At 44.5% G+C, this 23,778-nt stretch overlaps 1 protein-coding gene across 1 annotated transcript; it reads left to right on the plus strand.

Moving 5' to 3' along the window:
- The first annotated feature begins 9,946 nt into the window (after positions 1–9,946).
- Positions 9,947–23,041, plus strand: COPS8 (COP9 signalosome subunit 8). Its single transcript, XM_052636690.1, has 8 exons — positions 9,947–10,105; positions 11,797–11,867; positions 12,945–12,993; positions 14,139–14,271; positions 17,726–17,833; positions 20,153–20,215; positions 21,167–21,214; positions 21,896–23,041. The coding sequence occupies exons 1-8, from the start codon at positions 10,028–10,030 to the stop codon at positions 21,973–21,975; spliced, it is 630 nt and encodes a 209-aa protein (XP_052492650.1). The 5' UTR covers positions 9,947–10,027; the 3' UTR covers positions 21,976–23,041.
- The last annotated feature ends 737 nt before the right edge of the window (positions 23,042–23,778 follow it).

Raw genomic sequence — 23,778 nt, forward strand, 5'->3', positions numbered from 1 at the left:
CAGGCTCCACTGGAAAGAAGACTGTGCTTGATTAGCAATGGCTGCAGCAGTGGCAGGACCCAGAGCTTCAGATGGAGCGTGGAGTCCCGGCGAGGTGGGAATGGATTGGGTTCCAGGTGGTCCTCCTGTTGCAGGGAAGAACCAATCCCATCCCCATGCTGGAAGACATGTTTCTCAGATTCGGTTTCCATCGCTTTTGTTATTATGATCACACATGACGGCTTGCCTCAGAGAACCCTGCCCCTCTGCCTGACTGTGAAGCTAAAGAACCTTTTTCAGGACCCTCTCCACCTGTAGATGGCAGGCAGGAGTAAATTAACACGTCCCCTGCCTGAGGCTTGCCATTCTAGGAGATGTTTGCAAGATGAAAGGCCTTTGTGCTTGGCTTCTCACCTCCCCCGTCTCTGATCTGTAAAATAACCTGACATCCAGACCCCATAAGATGGTTATTTTGAGACATCAGTCTGCCATCTTCTTCATCAGCTGGCTTTCCAAATAAAGTTGCATTCCTTGCCTCAACACCTCGTCTCTCAGATTTATTGGCCTGCTACAAACAGAGCGAGCCTGGACTCCTGGTCACACCGCAGCCCAGGGAGTGTGAAGAGGACAGAAGTCATCAGCGTAAGCAAGGAGGAAGGGTCGCAGGACAGAAGGCAGGTGTCCAGGCAGGAGTACTGGTCCCTACTTCAGAGAGCCCCTGGGAGGTGTCTCCATGGCATTCTGTCCTGGGCTCTCTGAAAACAAGCGCAGTTCTGGCTGTGCCCCTGTCCTGATGTCTGGGTACAACAGGGGGCAGATCCCCACAGGTGGGGAGGTGAGAGCAACATCCTTGCACTCTTGGTCTTGGGAAAGGTCCTCTTCACCAAATTGCTCCCAGAGCTGAAAGCCCTTGCTGCGAGATGGAGATGTGGAAGGAAATAAAGAGAGGACTGATGGACAGTGAGAAAGGGCAAGCCAGGCAAGGTTCTGGTCTCAGCAAATAAATGAAAGAAACGTGAGCACACAGTCAGCGCTCATTCAACAGAAATTTACAGAGAACCTTCTACATCAGATATGCCCACAATATGAGAGTGTGGCACTGCCCCACGGAGTTGACAGAATTAAAATAAAACCAGAAACCACAAAGCAAAATGAGCTGCTCTACATTCCATCTTATGTGGCAGCCAAGAGACACATCTTCACCCGGGAAATAAACGGTGAATGTGACAAGGGGCTTTCAGTGATGACGTTTTCCTATGAGACCACCCAGTTCCCCATCTATCACGGCTCTGGCTTACCCTCGTCCCTCTGCAGTTCTTCCCTGCTTTATTTTTAATGCCTTTGCTTCCACTGCCACCATTTTTTACCACTCTTCTTTATTCCTGCAAACTTTCCCTAACATTCATCTGCCCTTAGCTCCAGGATCTTTCAGAAGTTTTGCAAAAATGTTCTCTTTTATTATTCACCTGTGAATACAAGTGTTAGTCAAAAGGGGGAAAAAGAGACAAAAAAAGAGAGACATGTCCTATTTTTTAAAGTTTGGATTGTTAAAGCTAAGACTTGGAGCAAAAAGAAATCACCATTAAAACAATTTTTCAATATTTTTAAAAATTTTAAGAGTATTTTTTCACTCATCATTTATCTCCCTAACTTTACAAGAGTTTTTAATTCTATGTTCCATTGCAATATTTGGACTTCCCTGGTGGCTCAGATGGTAAAGCGTTTGCCTATAATGTCAGAGACCTGGGTTCAATCCCTGGGTTGGGAAGATCCTCTGGAGAAGGAAATGGCAACCCACTCGAGTACTCTTGCCTGGAAAATCCCATGGATGGAGGAGCACGGTAGCTTACAGTCCACGGGGTCACAAAGAGTCGGACATGACTGAGCGACTTCACTTTCACTTTGCAATATTTATCCATAAATCTAGTCTGGAACATACTAATAGCCAAGAGGTATATACCATATTATTTTCCATATTTTTCTTAACATTATCTCAGAAAGACTGCTTTTATAAAAACTTGATGTTTATGAGTTTGATAGCTACAAAACCCCCCTCGAGTTGACTAAGCATGACATGTTAAACAATTCACTTATTAGACATTTTTGGTGGTTGTTGTTGTTCAGTTGCTAAGCTGTGTTCCACTCTTTGTGGACCCATGGACTGCAGCACGTCAGGCTTCCCTGTCCTTCACCATCTCCCAGAGTTTGTTCAAGTTCATATCCACTGAGTCAGTGATGCAATCTAACCATCTCATCCTCTGCCACCCCTTCTCCTCTTGCCTTCAATCCTTCCCAGCATCAGGGCCTTTTCAAATGAGTCAACTCTTCCCATCAGGTGGCCAAAGTATTGGAGCTTCAGCTTCAGCATCAGTCCTTCCAATGAATATTCAGAACTAATTTCTTTTAGGATGACTGGTTTGATCTCCTTGCAGTCCAAGGGACTCCCAAGAGTCTTCTCCAAAACCACAGTTCAAAAGCATCAGTTCTTTGGCATTCAGCCTTCTTTATGGTCCAACTCTCACATCCATACATGACTACTGGAAAAACTATAGCTTTGACTAGATGGACCTTTGTTGGCAAAGTAATGTCTCTGCTTTTTAATACACTCTCCAGGTTGGTCATAGCTTTTATTCCAAGGAGCAAGCGTCTTTTAATTTCATGGCTGCAGTCACCATCTGCAGTGATTTCAGAGCCCAAGAAAATAAAGTCTGTCACTGTTTCCACTGTTTCTTTTGATGCTATTTTTTGTTTGTTTGTTTGTTTATTTATGGCTGTGTTGGGTTTTGGTTGCTGTGCTCGGGCTTTCTCGACCTGTGGTGAGTGGGGGTATCCTCTAGTTGCAGTACACAGGCCTCTCACTGCAGCAGCTTCTCATTGCAGAACACGGGTTTCAATAGGTGTGGCACACGGGCTAAGTTATCCCGCAGCACGTGGGATCTGTGGGATCTTCCCAGACCAGGGACCTAACCTATGTCTCCTGCATTGGTCGGTAGATTCTTTACCACTGAGCCACTAGGGAAGCCCCGAAGTTGTTTTCTTCGTTTCAGTTTGTTCATGGGTACTGTATAGAAACACACCTGATTTTGTATATTGATCTTCTATCCTGCAATCTTGCTGAACCCAGTTATCAATTCTAGTTTTTTCTAGGGGATTCCTTAGGAACCAGATGAAACGTTGAGATTCTGAATTAGCCACCCTAACCTTTCCAACCCCCTGTGAGTGACAGAGCGTCTCCTCTGAGGAGACTTGGTAGAGAAGGGGCGGCTTGCACAAGGGGCTAAGCCAGGGGGAACAGTGTGAGACCTGCATCCTCCAGCCTTGGGGGCCCACACTTCCCTTCAGCGTGCTGACCCATCCTTCCTGGACAGCCTCCCGCATCCCTAGAGGCAGCATCCCCGGGGAGAGGTGCTTCCTTCTGCTGGTTCCTTCCCTAGTGCCTTGCCTTTGCAACGTCTTTGTATCTCTTCTGAGTCCTTCCGCCTGGAATTACTGCAGTCATTACCACTCTGCCCTTTACCATACCCTTTTCATTCCTCCTATCATTCAAAGTTTAAGGGTAAAAAGATGATGGTGCAGAATCATCAGGAACAATTTGAACCTGCGTACCAGCCAGCACAGCCCTGGAAATCAGTCAGCCCTTCACTGCCCTTCAGAGTTCTCTGGGTGAAGATCAAGTCTCATCTTAGGCCCAAGTTATTCCATTCACCCCATACCCACAGCTCTCTCTTCCTCTCCCAAGACTCTCTCCCTCCCCTCTGTAGCTCCCAGCCTCCAGTTCCCAAATCCCTGTACATGTCTGCTAAGCAACAGTTTGGTCCTGTGAAAGACACCCCAAACCCCACCTCTAACCAGTAACAGTATCGCCAAAGCTTCATTGCCATTTTCTGTCCATCAAAAAATCACGTGTTGTCTTCGTCTTTTAGCAACACAAAGTCCCTGCCAAAGCTTTAAAATCGTAGTTTCTTTCCTTTAAGTGATCGAATATCTGGAACCGGCTGAGATGTTGGAGTTCTGAACTAGCTATTTTCCCACTGACTCTTCTTTTTTTCAACCAGAGATAGGCTGGGAGCCATTATCACATGTTGAAAATTGAAAATCCTGCTCCTCAAACTTTAACGAATGACCTCAGAATCATCTCTCCTCCTTCTCTTTTTGCATGATTAATGAAATTTTGTTGCTTTATTCCTTCAAGAAACTCTAGTTACACCAGCTATTTGGTACTTTTTTCCTATTCAAGGTTGGCAATTCTGTGAGGGGCTTTTGTAGTCATTTTTTATCTTTCTATTCCATCCAAAGCCTTACTGCTGCTGTTGCTGCTGCTAAGTCACTTCAGTCATGTCCGACTCTGTGTGACCCCATAGACGGCAGCCCACCAGGCTCCCCCATCCCTGGGATTCTCCAGGCAAGAACACTGGAGTGGGTTTCCATTTCCTTCTCCAATGCACGAAAAGCGAAAAGTGAAAGTGAAGTTGCTCAGCCGTGTCCGACTCTTGGAAACCCCAAGGACTGCAGCCCACCAGGTTCCTCTGTCCATGGGATTTTCCAGGCAGGAGTACTGGAGTTTGGTGCCATCACCTTCTCCTTACTAAACACAATCATTTCCACGTGGAAACAGTGTTGATTCTGCAAAAGTAATCAGTGAAGCCATCACTGTCTTGGAATCCTTAGAATTCTATCTTCCAGCTTGTGTTTGGTAAATGAGATTCACAGGGACAATGGAAACATGAGCACAGAAATATATTTCGATGTGTTTGTTCTCCACCACTCCAAAATAAGTCTACGGATATGGAATTTCCAGTGGACCCTCAGTGGTGGGAATTCAGCAAGACCCAATGTAAGCACAAGGCAAGTGTGTTGTGTCTACAGTTGAGCACTCTGGGTGCTGACAGCCCCGGAAGGCCACCTTTTCCCTTAGAACCTGAACTGGCTTCACACGTATAGTGTAGAGAGTGCCATCCTAAGAAACACGGACAACAAGGGCCTGGATCATATCCTTTCTTACTCGCGTTACTTCCTCGTACGATGCCACTGAAAACGGTAACAGAACAGTGAGTGGAGAGGTGAGGCAACCCAGGCCCCTTCCGCTTTCAGTCCTTCCTTACACATCAGTAAGCCTAAAGGGGGAGTACTAGTAGGGCTTCTGAAAAAAAACAAACTGCAGTAAAATCTGTGAAGCTTGTTTTGTGAAGCATGTCCACGGTTCTGATAAGGACAAAATACGTATACATATACGAGCCACCAAATACAAAATGTGACTTTTTATTTCTGTGATTCCACAAATGAGTCTAATGCAGTTTTATTTGCATTTAAAGCTGACTTTGCAATGGATGGATTGGGAATTTTGATTAGCAGGTGCAAACTATTATATATACATTGGATAAACAACAAGATCCTACTGTATAGCACAGGGATTATTGTCAATATCCTGTAATAAAAAGTAGAGATATCACTTTGCCAACAAAGGTCAATCTAGTCAAAGCTATGGTTTTTCCAGTGGTCATGTATGGATGTGAGAGTTGGACCATAAAGAAGACTGAGCACTGAAGAATTGGTGGTTTTTTATTGTGCTGCTGGATAAAACTCTTGAGAGTGACTGGACAGCAAGGCGATCCAGCCAGTCCATCCTAAAGGAAATCAACCCTGAATAGTCACTGGGAGGACTGATGCTGAAGCTGAAGCTCCAATCCTTTGGCCACCTGATGGGAAGAGCTGACACGTTGGAAAAGTCCCTGATGCTGGGAAAGACTGAAGGCAGGAGGGGAAGTGGGCGACAGGATGAGGTGGTTGGGTAGCAGCACCAAGGCAATGGACATGAGTTTGAGTAAGCTCCAGGAGCTGGTGATGGACAGGGAAGCCTGGTGTGCTGTGGTTCATGGAGTCACAAAGAGTTGTACACAGCTTAGGGACTGAACAACAACAATGTTAAGTAACAGACCATAATGGAAATGAATATGGAAAAATGGAAAACGATAATGACGAGGAACACGCAGACACATATATACAACTGAATCACTTTGCCACACACCGGAAACTAACACAACATTGTAGATCAACTATACTTCAATAAACAATTAAGTAAAATACAGCTGGCTTCATATACTATAAAACTGGATGGTAAAATTCATCCTAATAATTTAAAATGTTACTTTTTCTTTACTTAGCAGGTTTTAAAATGCTCTGAAAATTTAAGACATGGTGAATAAAGCGAAAAGTTTTATAAAGATTCTATTGGTTTGAATGGTACTTTCCCCTGTTTCTGTAACAAGGGACCAGTTTGCTCTGGGACCACAAATAGTGTAGCCAACACTGCAGCAAAAGACAAATGGAAGCCGCTTCCCTGGTGGTTTAGCCGAGGGCAGCAAAACAGAGATGTAACTGAATAAGGCGCAATGTAACTTCACTAGCAACAAGTAGGGCTTCCTTGGCTCAGCGGTAAAGAATTCACCTGCCAATGCAGGGGATGCAAAAGACATGGGTTCACTCCCTAGTCCAGGAAGATCCTCTGGAGGAGGAAATGGCAACCCACTCCAGTATTCTTGCCTGGAGAATCCCTTGGACTGTGGAGCCTGGTGGGCTGCAGTCCATGGGGTTGTACAGAGTCATACAGGCCTGAGCTCGCACAGTGATAAGTACTGTGCAGAAAACTAAGGAGGACAAAGATGGTCAAAGCAAGTCAGAAGGCATCCAGGAATTAAATTTTGAAACCCTGCCAGGTGAGAAATGGAGTACTTCCTGCCATATCAGTCAACAAGGATGTCAGCCTTCAGGGATTCCAGCCCTCCAAATGTGAATTTCTGAGCCCTGAGGGCACCCAGGAAGGAGAACAATACCTGCCCATCCAGCAGCCAACAGATTGCAGCCACTCCCTACAGTGAGCACTGAGGAACTCAGAAGGTGAAACACACAGGAATACGGGCCCAGAGAGCTCAGGTGCATGTGAAGGAATGACTTCAGCAGGCCCAGACTCGTCATCATCCTGTACACAGAACAGCACAAAGTTCCTTGCCTCAAGACATCTGGCTCTCTCTAAACAATGATAAGAAAGCCTTCCTCAGTGATCCATGCAAAGAAATAGAGGAAAACAACGGAACAGAAAAGTCTAGAGATCTCATCAAGAAAATTAGAGACACCAAGGGAATATTTCATGCAAAGGTGGGCACAATAAAGGACAGAAACGATATGGACCTAAAAGAAGCAGAAGATGTTAAGAAGAGGTGCCAAGAATACACAGAAGAACTGTACAAAAAAGATCTTCATGACCCAGATAACCACGATGGTGTGATCACTCACCTAGTGTCAGACAGCTTGGAATTCAAAGTCAAGTGGGCCTTAGAAAGCATCACTATGAACAAAGCTAGTAGAGGTGATGCAATTCCAGCTGAGCTATTTCGAGTCCTAAAAGATGATGCTGTGAAAGTGCTGCACTCAATAGGCCAGCAAACTTGGGAAACTCAGCAGTGGCCATAGGACTGGAAAAGGTCAGTTTTCATTCCAATCCCAAAGGAGGGCAATGCCAAAGAATGTTCAGACTAGTGCACAATTACACTTATCTCACTCACCAACAAAGTAATGCTCAAAATTCTTCAAGTGAGGCTTCAACAGTACATGAACCATGAACTTCTAGATGTTCAAGTTGGATTTAGAAAAGGCAGAGGAACCGGAGATCAAATTGCCAACATCTGTTGGATCTTAGAAAAAACAAGAGAACTCTAGAAAAACATCTACTTCTGCTTTATTGACTACACCAAAGCTTTTGACTGTGTGGATCACAACAAACTGTGGAAAATTCTTCAAGAGATGGGAATACCAGACCACCTTACCTGCCTCCTGGGAAATATGTATGAAGGTCAAGAATGAACAGTTAGAACTGGATATGGAACGATGGATTGGTTCCAAATTGAGAAAGGAGTATGTCAAGGTTGTATATTGTCACTTTGCTTATTTAACTTACTTTCAGAGTACATCATTCAAAATGCCAGGCTGGATGAAGCACAAGCTGGAATCGATTGCTGGGAGAAATATCAATAACCTCAGATATGCAGGTGATAGCACCCTTTTGGCAGAAAGCAAAGAGGAACTGAAGAGCCTCTTGACGAAAGTGAAAGAGGAGAGTGAAAAAGTTGACTTGAAACCCAGCACTCAAAAAACTAAGATCATGACATGCAGCCTCATCACTTCATGGAAATAGATGGGAAAACAGTGGAAATAGTGGGAGACTTTATTTCCTTGGGCTCCAAAATCACTGCAGGTGGTGATTATAGCCATGAAATTAAAAGATGCTTGCTCCTTGGAAGAAAAGCTACGACCAACCCAGACAGCATATTAAACAGCAGAGACGTTACTGACAAATGACCATCTATCTAAAGCCATGGTTTTTCTAGTAGTCATGTATGGATATGAGACTTGGACCATAAAGAAAGGAGAGCACCAAAGAATTGATACTTTTGAACTGTGGTGTTGGAGAAGACTCTTGAGAGTGCCTTGGACTGCAGGGAGACAAAACCAGTCAATCCTAAAGGAAATCAGTCCTGAATATTCATTGGAAGGACTGATGCTGAAACTGAAGCTCCAATACTTTGGCCACCTGATGCGAAGAACTGACTCATTTGAAAAGACCCTGATGCTGGGAAAGATTGAGGGCAGGAGGAGAAGGAGGTGAGAGAGGATGCAATGGTTGGATGGCATCACTGACTCAATGGACATGAGTTTGAGCAGGCTCTAGGAGTTGCCGATGGACAGGGAAGCCTGGCGTGCTGCAGTCCATGGGGTGGAAAAGAGTCAAACATGACTGAACTGAATTGAACTGCATCTTTTGATGTTCAGACCACCTACCCTTTGTTGTAAGACTTCTGTGTAACCTGACTCCTCCCTGCCCTGCTCTTTAGAGCTGTTCTCTTAGGGCTACTTGAAAACACAACTTTCAACTTTTTAAGTTGTGGCTATTTTTAAAGCCGACACAAGCAACATCAAACACTGGAGTTTAGGGATTTGCTGTTATTTGTATCATTTTCAGAAGAATAACAAGATCTGATCGTGTTTCTGAAAATCTCATTTCGGCTGCAGTGGCCGTGTGGGGAGGGCAGCGCGACTGGAAGTCTACAGAATATTGCACGTTAGTGTTCGAAGTTCCAAGCCAGAGAAGCTCCACCTGTAGGCAAAAACGTGGGGGCCTGCAGGAGGGGAGCCCTGCGGGGAGAACTACAGCGCCTTCCCTGCTGTGGGAGGGCTGCTGAAGGAGCAGGTGTAGGTGGAACCAAAGCTAGTTTTGAACCTTTAAATTTGCAAGGTCTCAAAGTAAAGACTTTGAAAAGTCTTCAGTTCAGTTCAGCTCAGTCGTGTCCGACTCTGCGACCCCATGGACTGCAGCATGCCAGGCTTCCCTGTCCATCACCAACTCCCGGAGTTTACTCAGACTCATGTCCATGGAGTCAGGGATGCCACCCAACCAACCAATCCTCTGTCGTCCCCTTCTCCTCCTGCCTTTGATCTTTCCCAGCACCAGGGTCTTTTCCAGTGACTCAGTTCTTTGCATCAGGTGGCCAAAGTATTGGAGTTTCAGCTTCAGCATCAGTCCTGCCAATGAATATTCAGAACTGATTTCCTTTTAGGATGGACTGGTTGGATCTCCTTGCAGCTCAAGGGACTCTCAAGAGTCTTCTCCAACACCACAGTTGAAAAGCATCAATTCTTCGGCGCTCAGCTTTCTTTACAGTCCAACTCTCACATCCATACACGACCACTGGAAAAACCATAGCAAAAGTACGCAACTATTCACGGAGCTCCTCCCGCCCAGCCTTTGCCACGTGCTGGGACAGCAGCTTCCCAGAAGCCCGGTCAGTCCTCCAGGGCACCGAGAGGGCCGGTCAGAGCGGCGACGACCCCGCCCCCGTCGCAGCGACGTCTGATGGCGCAGCGGAACCAACGAGGCGCTTGCGCAGGGGCGCTCGGCGGCGCCCTCGGCTTTTACGTCATCGCAGGCGCGACGCCCCTAGGGACAGAGTGGGGCCCGGTTCTGCTGAGGAGGCGCGACGTTGAACCGACTGGGAAAATGCCAGTGGCGGTGATGGCGGAAAGTTCTTTTAGTTTCAGAAAGTTGCTGGATCAGTGCGAGAACCAGGAGCTCGAGGTAGCCGGCCGCCTGGCGGGGTCGCGAGGCCTCGGGCGGCCTCGGTCTCCAGGGTAACGGGGCCTGGGGCCCGCGGGGCTCGGGGCCGGCGCCGGGAGGGCGCAGGAGCTGGTGTGAGAATCTCGGAGGGCTGGGCTGAGCGCCCGGCCCTGGTCCCCCCAGACTCGCCGGAGCCTTTCGCTGTGTGTGTTCAGCTAGTGAGCCCGGAACCACTGTGCGTCTTTGCCCCTCACACCCTCCGTACGCTTCTGTGCTGGACTAAACGCCTTTCCTCTGCGCTGTGGGGAGACGTGCAGAAATGGGGCTTATTAAGACTGTAGTGCAGGCACGGGCACAGACGGAGGTGTGACCGCTGTAACCTTTGCTTGATTCAGAAAGCCCTTAGCCTCACGAAAGCACGGAAGCTTGCTGTTTGTCGTGTGTGTGTCGCCCAGTCGTGTCCGACTCTTGCGTGTGTGTGGTGTGTGTGTGTCTCTCAGTCGCGTCCGACTTTTGTGTGTGTGTGTGTGTGTGGTTCAGTCGTGTCCGACTCGTGTGTGCGCGAGTGTGTGTGATATCTTTGTGTGTTGCTCAGTCGTGTCCGACTCGTGTGTGTGTGTTGCGTGTGTCACTCAGTCATATCCGAGTCTTTTGTGTTGTGTGTGTGTGGCTCAGTTGTGTCCTACTCTTTTGCCTGTGTGTCGGTTAGTCTTGTCCAACTCTTGTGTGTGTGTCCCTCAGTCGTGTCCGACTCTTTTGCGACCCCAGGAGTCCACAGGCTCCTCTGCCCATGGAATTCTCTGGGGAAGAATACTGGAGTGGGTTGTCATGCCCCCCTCTAGGGGATCTTCCCCACCCAGGGATCGAACCCGGGTCGTTCTCCCCCATTGCAAGCAGATTCTTTACTAGCCTGAGCCACCAGGGAAGCCCCTTGTCTTTAGAAGAACAGGTGACATTGTATCATGCAACTACTAAAGTAACAAGGTTTTTTTCGTAGAAAGGCACTTAATGGCATTTATAGTGTTGATATAAAAAGTTAATTAACCAAAGGAGACAGCTGCCAGAAGCAGCAGCTCTCTGGTAGACACTTGATAGATGTCTCCTGAATGAACTGAAATTGAGTGAGGAGAAGAATGTTTTTGTAACTCAGCTGTTTTGTAACTCAGCTGATGTTTGTCTCTTTATTATGTGTTTACTTAGATATTCAATGTGTTTGGTATAGTGGGCAGAATTAATCATATTGCTTTAGGAATCTGTTGGAGACATTTCTTATAGTAGTACAACAGAGTAAGAATTTGAAAATTGGGAAAGGGATAGCGTTTAAATATTCTTGTGTGTGTGAATACACAGAGGCCCAGACAGAGGAATCGCAGCTGATCAAAGAGCTAAATCCATCCATCTTTCTCCATCCATAATAACAACTGCTATAAAATATGCTTACTCTACGGTAAAGCGTCTGTCTACAATGTGGGAGACCTGGGTTCGATCCCTGGGTCGGGAAGATTCCCTGGAGAAGGCAATGGCAACCCACTCCAGTACTCTTGCCTGGAAAATCCCACGGATGGAGGAGCTTGGTGCAGGCTACTGTCCATGGGGTCACAAAGAGACGGGCACGACTGAGCAACTTCACTTTAGGTGAGTTAAGAAAATACTTTCTAAAATATAAAAGAATAAATGAGGTTTATTTCTCTCTGGTTTTTTTGGCCTTATAGGCTCCAGGAGGAATTGCTACACCCCCAGTGTATGGTCAGCTTCTAGCTTTGTATCTGCTCCATAATGACATGTAAGTACCTTCTACCTAAAGCTAAGAGAAGCATCTTCCTCAGGAAACTATTCTTACGTTGAAGTCGTATCACTGGAACGTAGGTCCAAGGAGCTGTGCTGCTTATTTCGTATATTGAATCATGACTTAAGAAATTATGATTAGGCTGAGTTGCTTTAAAATAGACCTGTTTTATATATTCCTTCTAAGAAACATTCCAATTTATTATGAGAAACTGCAGTGTCAATAAATTCCTTTAAATCTATTGATCTTTTTTTTCCTCTGGTTATAAAACCTTCCCATGTAATCAATAGACACAGAGAAACTAAAAGGGAAAGTTGAGAAAGCCAAAAGGAATTTGTTGTCAATGTATAACACTTCTTGAAAGGCTTTGTTTTCTAATTATCCCTAATTCATGTTCATTGGAGGAAAGTGGGAGAGTATAATTGTGCAAAAAGAGCCCCTTGCAGTGCTGCATCCCACTGACGGTTACTGTTAAATTTTGCTTTAAATTCTTCTAAACCTTTTCCTTTTGTACCTTTTAAACTAAACTGAGGTTTTCATTATTCATGTAGCATACAAATTACCTTTCCTGTTTTATAATGCTTTCGTCATATGCTTCTCGTCATTCAAGCTTCCAGACTCTTTAAAAAAAGAAAAAGCTGCCTTGAAATTTTGGTGCCTGTATGCTCACTCGTAGGAGGAGGGGTCATGATAAGGAGAAAAGCGTTGTGTACCATGCGTATTGTTAGGAATGCTACGACTTTGAAAGTGTATGAATTTGTTTATTTTATATATGAATGGTTTAGACAGTTCTATTTAAGTCTTTACATTGTTGCCTCAATTTAAGATCTGTATTATTAAAAAGTTTACTAAAAACGGCAGGATGTTAGTTTGATAAAAATATTTCATGTCTTATCTGGAAAACCACTCTTACTTTCCCTGGACAAATTCATGTAAAACTAAATTTCATTTTGTATTATATAGAGAATTTTAAAGTATACTTCTGTGTGTTTGCAATGGGATCTAAAATTCTAAATAGTTACTGAGGTGATTTTTAAAAATTGCTTGTTCTTTCTTGGGGGGGATGTAAATTAGGAACAATGCAAGATATCTTTGGAAAAGAATACCACCTGCTATAAAATCTGTAAGTATTCCTCAGAATATCTTACTGCTTCAATATAGTGATGCCATTCACTTAAAAAGCAAAGTTTCTGTTTTCTTTCTCATGTGATTCACAAAAGTTATTAAACTGCCTTCAAATTTAAAGAATAGATCTAGATTCCGCTAATCTTAATTTCCCTTGGGTGGAGTACAAATCTGTGCTCAACTCTTTCTGATCAGGTTTCCTAACATACTTTATAAGTGTCACTTTACCTGACAAACAACTGAGTTAGTTTAGATAGAAGTTTGAGTTGTTTTATTATTTTCTTTTCAACTGATTTGTGCAGTTTTCTAAATGTTATTTATTTTGCAAGTAATATAATTTACAAGAACACCCTAACAATAATAGTTATTCAGAGCATTAAGATTTTTTTTTGGTAACTAGGATTTTAGATTTCTTGTTTTTCATGAGAGAGTAGATGAACTCACTTGATAGTTTCTTCCAAGATGGAAAGAAGTAAATTTATGATTTCTGATGATCCACTGTGTCTCACATAAATGTGAAGTGAGTTTCTTGTACATTCACAAAACATTAACAAGAATTTACCTAAATCCCTTTATTCATTATTGATATTCAGCAGCAGACCAGATTAGTATTTATACTGTTTTTCCTCCACATTCTATTAAGTAAGTTTGGAATGTTCCTCCAGTGCCATTGACTTAAAGATATAAATTATATGCATAGCTTCAGTGTTATTACTGGAAATGCTATCCTTCTGCCACATTTTATGACATCTTAGATTGAGAGTCTATATTATTAGCCATTTTGCTATTACTTTTGCCCTTAGGTATGTGTATTTTATGTACATGTATATATAATGTTAGGTCTATATATTATATATATGAAATATAAATAAAACATCTGTTTAAAAAAAGTGTTTCATATAACTAATTCCTAAATGATGTGAAATATTTTTGGACTACTTTCTTGTGCCTTAATTTTTTAATAAAAATCCGTATAAGACATGCCAATAAATTCTATAGTAGTAATCACAGCATTTAAAAACCTTTTTGAAAGTGATTGGGCCGAAGCAGTTACAGCTGTTAAATGCTGCATTATGTTTTAAGCTTCAGTTGTTGGTATATGTGCAGAATGAGTGTCCTCAAAGGCAGTAATCTTTCTTGCAGGCAAACTCTGAACTTGGGGGGATCTGGTCAGTTGGCCAGCGGATCTGGCAGAGGGACTTCCCCGGGATCTACAGCACCATCAACGCTCATCAGTGGTCTGAGGCCGTCCAGCCAATCATGGAGGCTCTCAGAGGTAGTGTCCTCTGTGGATAAGAAATTAGACTAGACTTTAAGTGTTGGAGTAACTCAGTGTGTTTGAAAAATAGATATTCTCTGCTGGGTGAATTGGGGAAGTTTTCAGAATTCTTTTTTAAATTTGCTAAAATTGTGCTTTGATTTCATGTCACTTGAGTTTGTATCAGCAGTTGAGGGCCTTGCTGCCTCTTAATTTAACTCTAGACTGAAGTTGCTTATCAGTAAGTAAGAGATGATTTTTGCTACTTAAATGAAATTTTGTAATATTCCAGTAAGTTCAAGGGAATAAGACTTAAACCCCACATATTTGAAAGTAGAGACTCCTATGGACTCTGTGAACCTCAGCCTGTCATGGACTTTCTTCCACTTCTGGATTTATGACTAATCAATTTAGGACATAGATAAACTTTTTTTAACTCCCCCCCTTTTTTTTTTAATTACCAGTCTAATGCAGCATAGCGTGCCAGAACTCTCCCCTGCCTCTCTCTCTCCATTCTCCCACCCCCAGTGTCTGCTTTCGCTCTTTTATGCGTTACACTGTTACTTCATATTGTTGCCTTGTGTCTCTGGTTGATTCCTGCCTTCATTATCTACTTTCCTGCTCTGGAGGGTCAGTGAGCAGGAATTCTTGAATACTGCTCATCACTCTGGCAAGGGATGTCAACTTTTCAGGGGAGCAGAAGGCAAAGATTGCCTCTGAAGTGTACCTCATTCTTGGCCTGGTAAAGCAGAACAGTGTGCGTGACAAATAGGAGAACAGGCCGCCCTGGCGCAGTAGGGGTGACTTCGGATATTCGCACAGAAAACAACCTTGGCGTCATTGTATACGCCCTGAGAAATTCAGATCCAGAGCAAGACAGGGAGGGGGTTGAGGAAGTACATTCCCTGCCCCGCGGACCCACGTTCACCCAGTACGCGAGCCCAGGTGCCAAGGTCTGGGTGGCCAGCCTCCGTGGGGTTTAAGGGCAGAGGTGGGTTGCAAAGGGCAGCTGCCTCACCTTCCGCTCTGTCTCTAGCACTGGCATCGGCAGTTCCTGGTAGATCATAGGCACGCTAACATGCTAGTTGAGCAACAGAATAAGCGATCTCTCAAGGTCTCCCTGAGACTTTGTCCCATGAAGAACTGCCAGCGACACTAGGTGCCAGCTCAGCTTATCCACCTTCCTGCTTGTCATTCTGATGCATGCCTTCCTGAGGCTGCACATCTCATTGCTGAGGTGACTGGTGCCTGGTCAGGATGCAGATGTCAGGTTCATTTGTGCTGAGGGGTTAAAAGCAGCCTGAGGGTCTCAGCCCCTGACTGATGCTGTGGTTCGCGTGGCCTTTACGCCTGCTGCCTTGTCCTTCCGCTCTGCCTTCCCCGGGATGTTTCTCTTCTCTCCACTATTTTCTCTTTCATTCACAGTCTTTTCTTGTTCTGGTCCCTTTTTCAACTCTGAAAATCTGACCAGAGTACTTGAACTTGAAAGTAAATGTTTCTAAAATATGGGAGGCTTATCAAATGAATGTAGCTTTTGCTGTACACTTGTATTTTCCTCTTTCATTGTTGCTCTGGGTTCTTCTCTGTTGAATGTCTGTAGCTTTCAATAGATAAAAGCTTCTTTATCTCTTAGCTGTGTTAGAAGTCTACTTTAAGGTCATTTGCTGAAAGTGGGTAGGAATGAAGGAAGGAATTGGAAGAGAAGTAAAATAATGGCTCCGTGAAAGCTGGGAGGCAGTTAGGCTCAGGGAGAAAGGAAGCAACAGGGTTGACTCTCAGCGATGTCTAAGGAAGAGGAGAGCCCAAAGGCTGGGGTCGGGCTCACTTGGGTTCCCGTGAGACCTTCCACAAGCCTGTGTGCAGCACACCCTTCCTTAGCGGTGCTGGGCCCCTTGGGGTATAAAAGGATGTGAAAGCCCTCCTGTAGAGAAGTCGGGATGACGGGGTGGGGAGGGGTGCAGTGCACACTGAGGGTGGTAAAAGATTGCCTGTTAAGTAAGTAAGTGATGCTGTGAGGTCAGAGAAGGGCGCAGATGGCAGTGAGCTCCAGTGCCCAGCGCGGAGGGTTTATAAATAGACCCAGGAAGAGAGGAGAGGAGGGTGGTTCAGACCACATAGAGATGTAAGCACAGCGCCCTACAAAGTGCCTGAGAAGCACAACGGTGAGCGGTGCAAGCAGAACCAGTGGGCCGCTTTGAAGCAGAGGGTGTCTGCGGGGGTTGGTGTGGCTGTAACAGGGTCCCAGGAGTGGGGGTGGGTTTTCTTATGTTCAGGGCTTTCTTGTATGTGTACACTTGCCTATTAAATGTGGAAGGTAAACTCCATAATTCCTAAGCATGTCGAAGTCACGTGCTTCATTCCTGAATTACTTAATGTGGAAATTTAAGCCTGGGGGAGCCCATGTGTGGTCTCTAGGGAAGTTGTTGCTGGAGTTGTTTACAACCCCTTCCTGTGGGGCTCAGGGCTCCACTTTGGGATTTGCACTTGAATGATGTCAAGTCAAGAGTTCAGAGCAGACTTGAAAGTTAGGAAGGGGGCTCTGGTTATCAGGTTTGTTTAGCAGCTCCCAGGTGTGGTCCTGTGTCAGAAACCCTGCTGAGAAAGGACCACTGATCCTGGGAGAAGGTAATTTCTGTTCTAGTCAGGCCAATGTTTATAAGTGGGATAAAGAGAAATTTTGAAATATACATCCCAAATACAGATGAAGTTTTCTTAGAGTTGGAGTCCTGTCTGTAGTAATTTTTTTTTCCATCTTTGTAATTTTTATTGTCACCTGAGTTTGTTTTTTTAACCTGAGATGTTTTTCATTCAGAGAAAGTGTAAGAAATGCATGTTCCTTGGTGGTTCAGCTTCTCTTATGGCTCAGTTGGATGTTCAGCTTCCCTTATGGCTCAGCTGGTAAAGAATCCACCTGCAATGTGGGAGACCTGGGTTCGATCTCTGGATTAGAAAGCTCCCCTGGAGAAGGGAAAGGCCACACTCTGCAGTATTCTCTCCAGTATCCATGGACTGTATAGTCTGTGGGGTCGCAGAGTCGGACACGACTGAGCTGCTCTCACTGTCACGTTCTTTCTTTGGTGGCTCAGTGGTGAAGAACCCACCTGCCAGTGCAGGAGCTGCAGGGGACACAGGTTTCATCTCTGGGTCTGGAAGATCCCCTGGAGGAGGGCATGGCAACCCACTCCAGTATTCTTGCCTGGAGAATCCCATGGACAGAGGAGCCTGGTGGGCTATGGTCCATGGGGCCGAACAGAGTTGGACACAATTGAATGATTTAGTGTTGATTGAGCAATATTTGAGCCCTTCTTACATCTTAGGTGCCTATAGCTGTGCCTGTAAATGCAGAAATCTTTAGGTTGATCTGGTTTTTCTTACCAAATTTGGAGAAGAGCTGTGATGTAGTTTAATTGTGTGTTTCAAAACTGGCAGCTCTTTTGGTTCACTGTCTGCCAAACCTTCACTCCCACGACAGATGCAACCCGGAGACGAGCCTTCGCCCTGGTCTCCCAAGCCTACACCTCAATCATCGCCGACGATTTTGCAGCCTTTGTTGGACTTCCTGTGGAGGAGGCTGTGAAAGGTATTTGAGGCCTACTTTCTGCTTTCAGACTTCCTGGTGGCTCAGATAGAAAGTGTCTGTCTACAATGTGGGAGACCTGAGTTCCATCCCTGGGTCGGGAAGTTCCCTGGAGAAGGAAATGGCAACCCACTCCAGTACTCTTGCCTAGAAAATCCCATGGATGGAGGAGCCTGGTGTCCATGGGGTCGCAAAGAGTTGGACACGACTGAGTGACTTCACTTTTACTTTCTGCTTTCAAAGAAAATGGAACGTAAACCATAGGTCCACAAGCCCTTATCTGAAGCCATTGGGACAGGACACGTTTCGGAATTTAGGTTGTGTGAGTTCTTTAGAAAGGTGATAGGAGGCGTACACCACACAGCCCCAGGCAGCCAGCACCTGGTGACCAAGCCCACCCGTGGTTCCCGCAGAGCACGTGTGTCCCCGCAGTTGGCGTGAGAGGAGGCTGTACATAGACTTTGGGGTCTGCATCAGGTTTGCCAACACATGAGTTAAAGAAAATTTTTTGATTCATAGAATTTTTTGGACTTCTGAATGTGAATAAGAAATACTGGGTTTGTGTTTACCTTTAAAGTGCTTTTTACCAAAGATAGGCACCAATAAAGATGTCTTAAACAGGAGCTTTGTGAAGGAATGCATTGCGATTTCTATGAGATTAAAATTTGACTTTATCTTTGAGATAAACCCTTGTTGCATGTGTTAGTATTAATAACTCTTTCCTTACTAAACCTCCTCACTGTTTGGGTAGTTACTTCTTATCACGGCACCCGGGGTCTGACCCCTGAATATTTTCTACTTTTATCTCTAATACCTTTGATCAACTTCTACTCTACTAAACAGTGCTGAGCCCTCCAAGTTGATGTCCAGGAAGGAAAAATTAGAGCTGCTGTTGACCAGTGGAGGGAGGGGAAAGGAAGGTGGTGAGAACAGTAGGTCATTGGAGGAAAGAGGCAGCGGATGGAGGTGTCGACTCAAGTGTTTGGTGACATTCCCACCTCTGAGCCCCCGGTTACATCATAGCTTTTACAGGTGGTAGAGAATGTGTGCGACATGGAGGAAAATTCAGGGTGTGCACGTCATATGCTCTTAAATACGCTGGGTAGGTAACATTATATTCAAAATTCTAAGCTTAAACTCCGTTAACGTCTTTATATATTTTCCTTTGAAAATCAACATGGAGGTGGGGTTTGTTTGTTGTTTTAAGAAAGTAAGTTTTAATGGATCTGGACCTGTAGAAACCCTTGTTTCACCCTTCCTTGATGAAGGCAATCTCCTCCTCGTATGCCTTTCAGCCCAGTTTTTCTTCACCATTTCTTACCAGTAACCTAGAGGTGTCTGCACCCCACTCTCACCCACTGGTTTCCAGATGTGCTTCTGCATTTTCATTTCTCAGGTCCTAACCAGTCTACCCTCCCTGGACAGGTTGCTCTGGAATATTAATACTGCAGGTATCTTGCAGCACTGTTTTATGGTGTTGGACATTTTGGGTTCTCCAGTCGAAACGTCTCCATTAAGCACCACATATCATGAATTTCTGAGGCCTACCACAGTTACAGATGCATAAATGGCTGGTTAATGAATGTCCTTGGAGTAAATCATACTGTTACTTACGCATACAGACATGTATTTTGACTCTTCTTTTGAAATTAATCCATAATTTATTGATTATAGATTAAAATATATTTAAATTAATCCATAATAAATAATATATCCCAAAGTCCATACTTAACAACTGTCTGTCTGTGATCCTGGTCCACTTCTCCATGCTAGCTGTGCAACCTAAGACACGTTCCTGGGATTCTCTGAGCTTCATTTTCCGCATCTGTGCAGTTACGATGAGCTTCACAGAGCTATTGGGTGGTTGTATAACGTGACCCCTGTAGGAGCGCCCAGCGCAGTACCTGCTGACCGGCCTCTGTGTGGTGTCTCTGTGCTGTTTTTATCCTCAGCGTCATCTTTGTTATTCCTGATGTCAGGATTAGAAAGAGTACTGTAGACGTCTTCCTTATGTCTCTTTTTAATAGTTCGATCTGGTTAATACCATAATACATATATTATAGAAAACTGATCACTTTTTAGTGATTATGTCAGCCTGATAGAATAAAATGAGGCTTTCATGGATGTTTCAGAAAGGTATTTCCCAAATAAGTTCCCATGAGAATGCTGTCTCTAGGATACCTCTGTATTGAAAATACACGTTACAGGTTCATCTACCCATGTTGGACCTCCCATACAGGTAACATCAATGATATATTGTGGATCTTGTAAGTAGAGTTTCTTGTTTTTAAAATACATTTCTGTGTTAAATACATGATTTAGGTATCCTTGAACAAGGCTGGCAAGCCGACTCTACCACAAGGATGGTCATGCCCAAGAAGCCAGGTAGGTGGAGCTGCTCGTCCACCGTGCAGCCTGAACTCTGAGACCACTGCAGGTTTTCAGGTGTTGCCTATGAATAATTTGATACAAAATTCTACCATGCCAACAGCATGAAAGTAACTCATGTTTAATACAGATAGAGGGTGATGGACCCTTACGGTAGAAAGGATCTTAAAGATTATCTGGTTTTACTTTAATTTTTTAAAATGTATTTTGTTCATTAAAAACCCGTATGTATATGTTTCCATAATCCTGATTACAACTTAATTTTTACTAAGCATTAATAATCTCTCATCCTTTTATTTATTGGGCCATTTCTCACTGCTTATTTCTAATACCTAAACTGCTGCCTTTTAAAATGATACTTAAGATACTCAGAAATTCCTCTTTTCTCCTCATGCTGTAAACATGTAGACTCTTCTCCTAAACAAGACTTTGAGTGGCTTTAACTTTCACAAAATTAAGTTATCTGGCCTATCCAGGCCTTAAGAATTTGGCCTGTCCTCATTGTCTCCATCTGAATTCCTAGTCCCTGAGCCTTCCTCTCTGAAATGAGCCACTTTCCTTGCTGCTTACCAGGAATGTCCTTTTCTGCCGTGGCTTTAGAGCTGGGCTCCATGCCCATCTGCATAAACACTCAGATCGGCTCCCTCCCAGAGTTCCACCTGCTCTGAATTCCTGTTGTTCAGATGTTGTTGACTCCACGGTAGGGAAGTACACAAGCTACCGTGTGCTCGGCCCTTTGAGGGTGCAGAAGAGGGGTCAGACGAGGGCCCAGCCGATCTAGGTGGTGAGAGAACGCTGCTGGAGTAAAGAGACCGGTGTGATCAGGTAGAGCGTGATTGCTGTTTCTCTGAGAAGTGAGTGACTGGGATGCCACTGCATTAGAAATGCCCTGTTCTGTGTGAAGGCTTTGGACGAGGCTTCTGTAACCGGGCTGCGTGTTTTGCTCAGTTGCAGGGGCCCTGGATGTCTCCTTTAACAGGTTTATTCCCTTATCAGGTATGTATGTTCATGTGTCCATTTAAAAAGTATTTCGTTACTTTTCTGTTTTGTTTTTGTATTATTTCTTTTTGTTAGCTCTCATGTTGTAGACAAAGAGGTTAAATCCTAACGTGGTATTTATAGTACTCCATCTAGTCACAAGGATGCACGGTGGGGGGTCCCCTCTATAGCTTCCCTCGAGGCAGCGGGCCCCTCCCTGGTGTCATGTCAGGCAGGCCTGATGGAGCCCCTCGCCAGCCCTGACTCAGACTTGGCTCCAGGCCGACGTGTGAGAACTAAGCTTTTTGAAAAGGGATCCTCTGTGGGTTTTCTGTTCACTGAAAATTTAATATTCTGTGTGGTAAGTACTGGGTGATTATTAAATTAATGTCATATGCGGAGGGGTCTTTCTAAGAAGAGCTGTGTTCTCTTGGGAGAGGTGTTGCCTGTTAAAGTGTTTCTAACCTTCACATGGAAACTTCAGTAACAACAGAACCAAACATGCCTTTATTCCCAGTTTGGGAAAACTACTCATAGAAGTTGAGGCTTCTTGGCTTGTTTTTTTAAAATGTCCAAGATCAAGGTAAATCTAAGAAAGTTTCCTTCTTGATAAGTAAAAGGCATTGGAGGGTGTCATTGGCAGGACCACGGCTTTGTGACCCCGGTGTCTGACTGAGTGTCTTTCTCTCTAACGTGCAGAGCCTGCCCCTGTTCCACCCATCCCCAACGAGCAACAGTTAGCCAGACTCACCGATTATGTGGCTTTCCTCGAAAACTGACCATTCTGAGTTCAAGATCCACCTTCAGAAGCCTGAATACTGACAAGTAGAGAAATGTAAAATTTTTATTTTCAATTTTATTGGATGGATAAATCACCTCATCATACTTTACTGAGTATGTGATAAAATACATATATAATATCAAGTATATATATTTTGTCCTTAAAACATGCTGAGTGGTTGTTGAAACATTTCTCATTTTTTAATGTTTGACAATTTGGAGTCCATCAGTATTATGCAGTTTATATTTCCTAGTGACTTGTAAAATACAGCCCTCCTGCTTCTTGTAGAACAGTGGTTGTCAAGTGTTCTTTCTGCTGCAGTGCACAGCGTGTTCCCTCCCACCTGCACCATAGGTTGGTAGTTGCCATGGTGCATTGGGGTGTGAGGAGGACACCCCAGAGGCAGTGTCTGCATTGCTGGGGATAGTAATTCACACCCTCTTTGGAGACCATGCTCTTTTCCTCTGCCCACCTGAGAATCACAAATACAAAATGCTGAGACCGAGCTGAGGAACAAGACCATTTCCCTGGTAAACCAGTTTGCTTTAGATTTTTTTCTGAGAGTGTGAGTACATCCATTGCTGGTGGTGGAGGGCTTGCCACGAAAGTGAGACTTATTTAAGACATTTGGGAGAAGTATGAAGTAGTAATATTTGCTTTCAGAAGAAGGGAGACGTCAGTGTGGAATGCATTGTTGGGGAAAGAAGCTATTACGTGATACACTTTGTACAACTGGTCTGCAGCCTATCGGTTGCTTATGTTTATCCCTTGGGTCAAGTTCTGCCCGTGGGAGAAATACTGAACAAGTCTTTCATTTTTTTGTGTGACAGCCCTCTGAACATTTGAAGTTGTGTATTGTATCTTCAGGTTAAATTCACCCCCTAGTTCATTTATTCTGCATTTGTTCAATAAATATTTAATTGAATTCTTCAGCTGTTTTACGGAAGGTAGTTTCTAGAGGTTTCACTATCCTGTCTTCCTGCGGATGCGTTCTAGTTTGCCATTGTCTCTATTAAAATACAAATTTCTTAATTAAATAGAAATGACCTATATAGTGGTGGTGACATGACTCATGTTTTCACTCATTTAAACTATACTTTACTGGCTATTTCAGCTACTGTTAACATTTACATGTTCATGTTAAATGTTAATGGTTACTTTAAATACCTTTTAAATTAAGGTTTTGCTGTTCTGGGCTTCAGTGATCATGAAAGACTAGGAGTAGCGAGGTGCCTTTAGTATAAACTAGAGTAAACTGTTGGTAAAACTGCAGCTGGAGGGTGACAGAAACCATTCAGACTGAGGCACTTAGAGAAAAGGCAGCCTACCGGAAAGAGTGCTTGGCGCACAGCTGCAGGGCAGAGAGGGACCAGGCAGTGACTGCACGCCAGAGACAAGAGAGGAGGAAGGAGGGAGGCGAGGCCAGGCAGTGACTGCACGCCAGAGACGAGAGAGGAGGAAGAAGGGAGGCGAGGCCAGGCAGTGACTGCACGCCAGAGACGAGAGAGGAGGAAGAAGGGAGGCGAGGCCAGGCAGTGACTGCACGCCAGAGACGAGAGAGGAGGAAGAAGGGAGGCGAGGCCAGGCAGTGACTGCACGCCAGAGACGAGAGAGGAGGAAGAAGGGAGGCGAGGCCAGGCAGTGACTGCACGCCAGAGACAAGAGAGGAGGAAGAAGGGAGGCGAGGCCAGGCAGTGACTGCACGCCAGAGACAAGAGAGGAGGAAGAAGGGAGGCAATACCTGAAGCACTGGCCAGGAGTTTTCCAAAACTGATGAAAGAAATCAAGCCACAGATTCAAG

Source organism: Budorcas taxicolor, chromosome 3 (genome assembly GCF_023091745.1).
Source record: "Budorcas taxicolor isolate Tak-1 chromosome 3, Takin1.1, whole genome shotgun sequence".
NCBI classification, from domain to species: domain Eukaryota; kingdom Metazoa; phylum Chordata; class Mammalia; order Artiodactyla; family Bovidae; genus Budorcas; species Budorcas taxicolor.

Coding starts and splice junctions, on each gene's coding strand:
- COPS8 (XM_052636690.1), top strand. CDS start 10,028: ATGCCAGTGGCGGTGATGGCGGAAAGTTCTTTTAGTTTCAGAAAGTTG. Junction 20,216..21,166: donor GGTCATGCCCAAGAAGCCAG/GTAGGTGGAGCT, acceptor TGTTTTGCTCAG/TTGCAGGGGCCCTGGATGTC. Junction 21,215..21,895: donor CAGGTTTATTCCCTTATCAG/GTATGTATGTTC, acceptor TCTAACGTGCAG/AGCCTGCCCCTGTTCCACCC.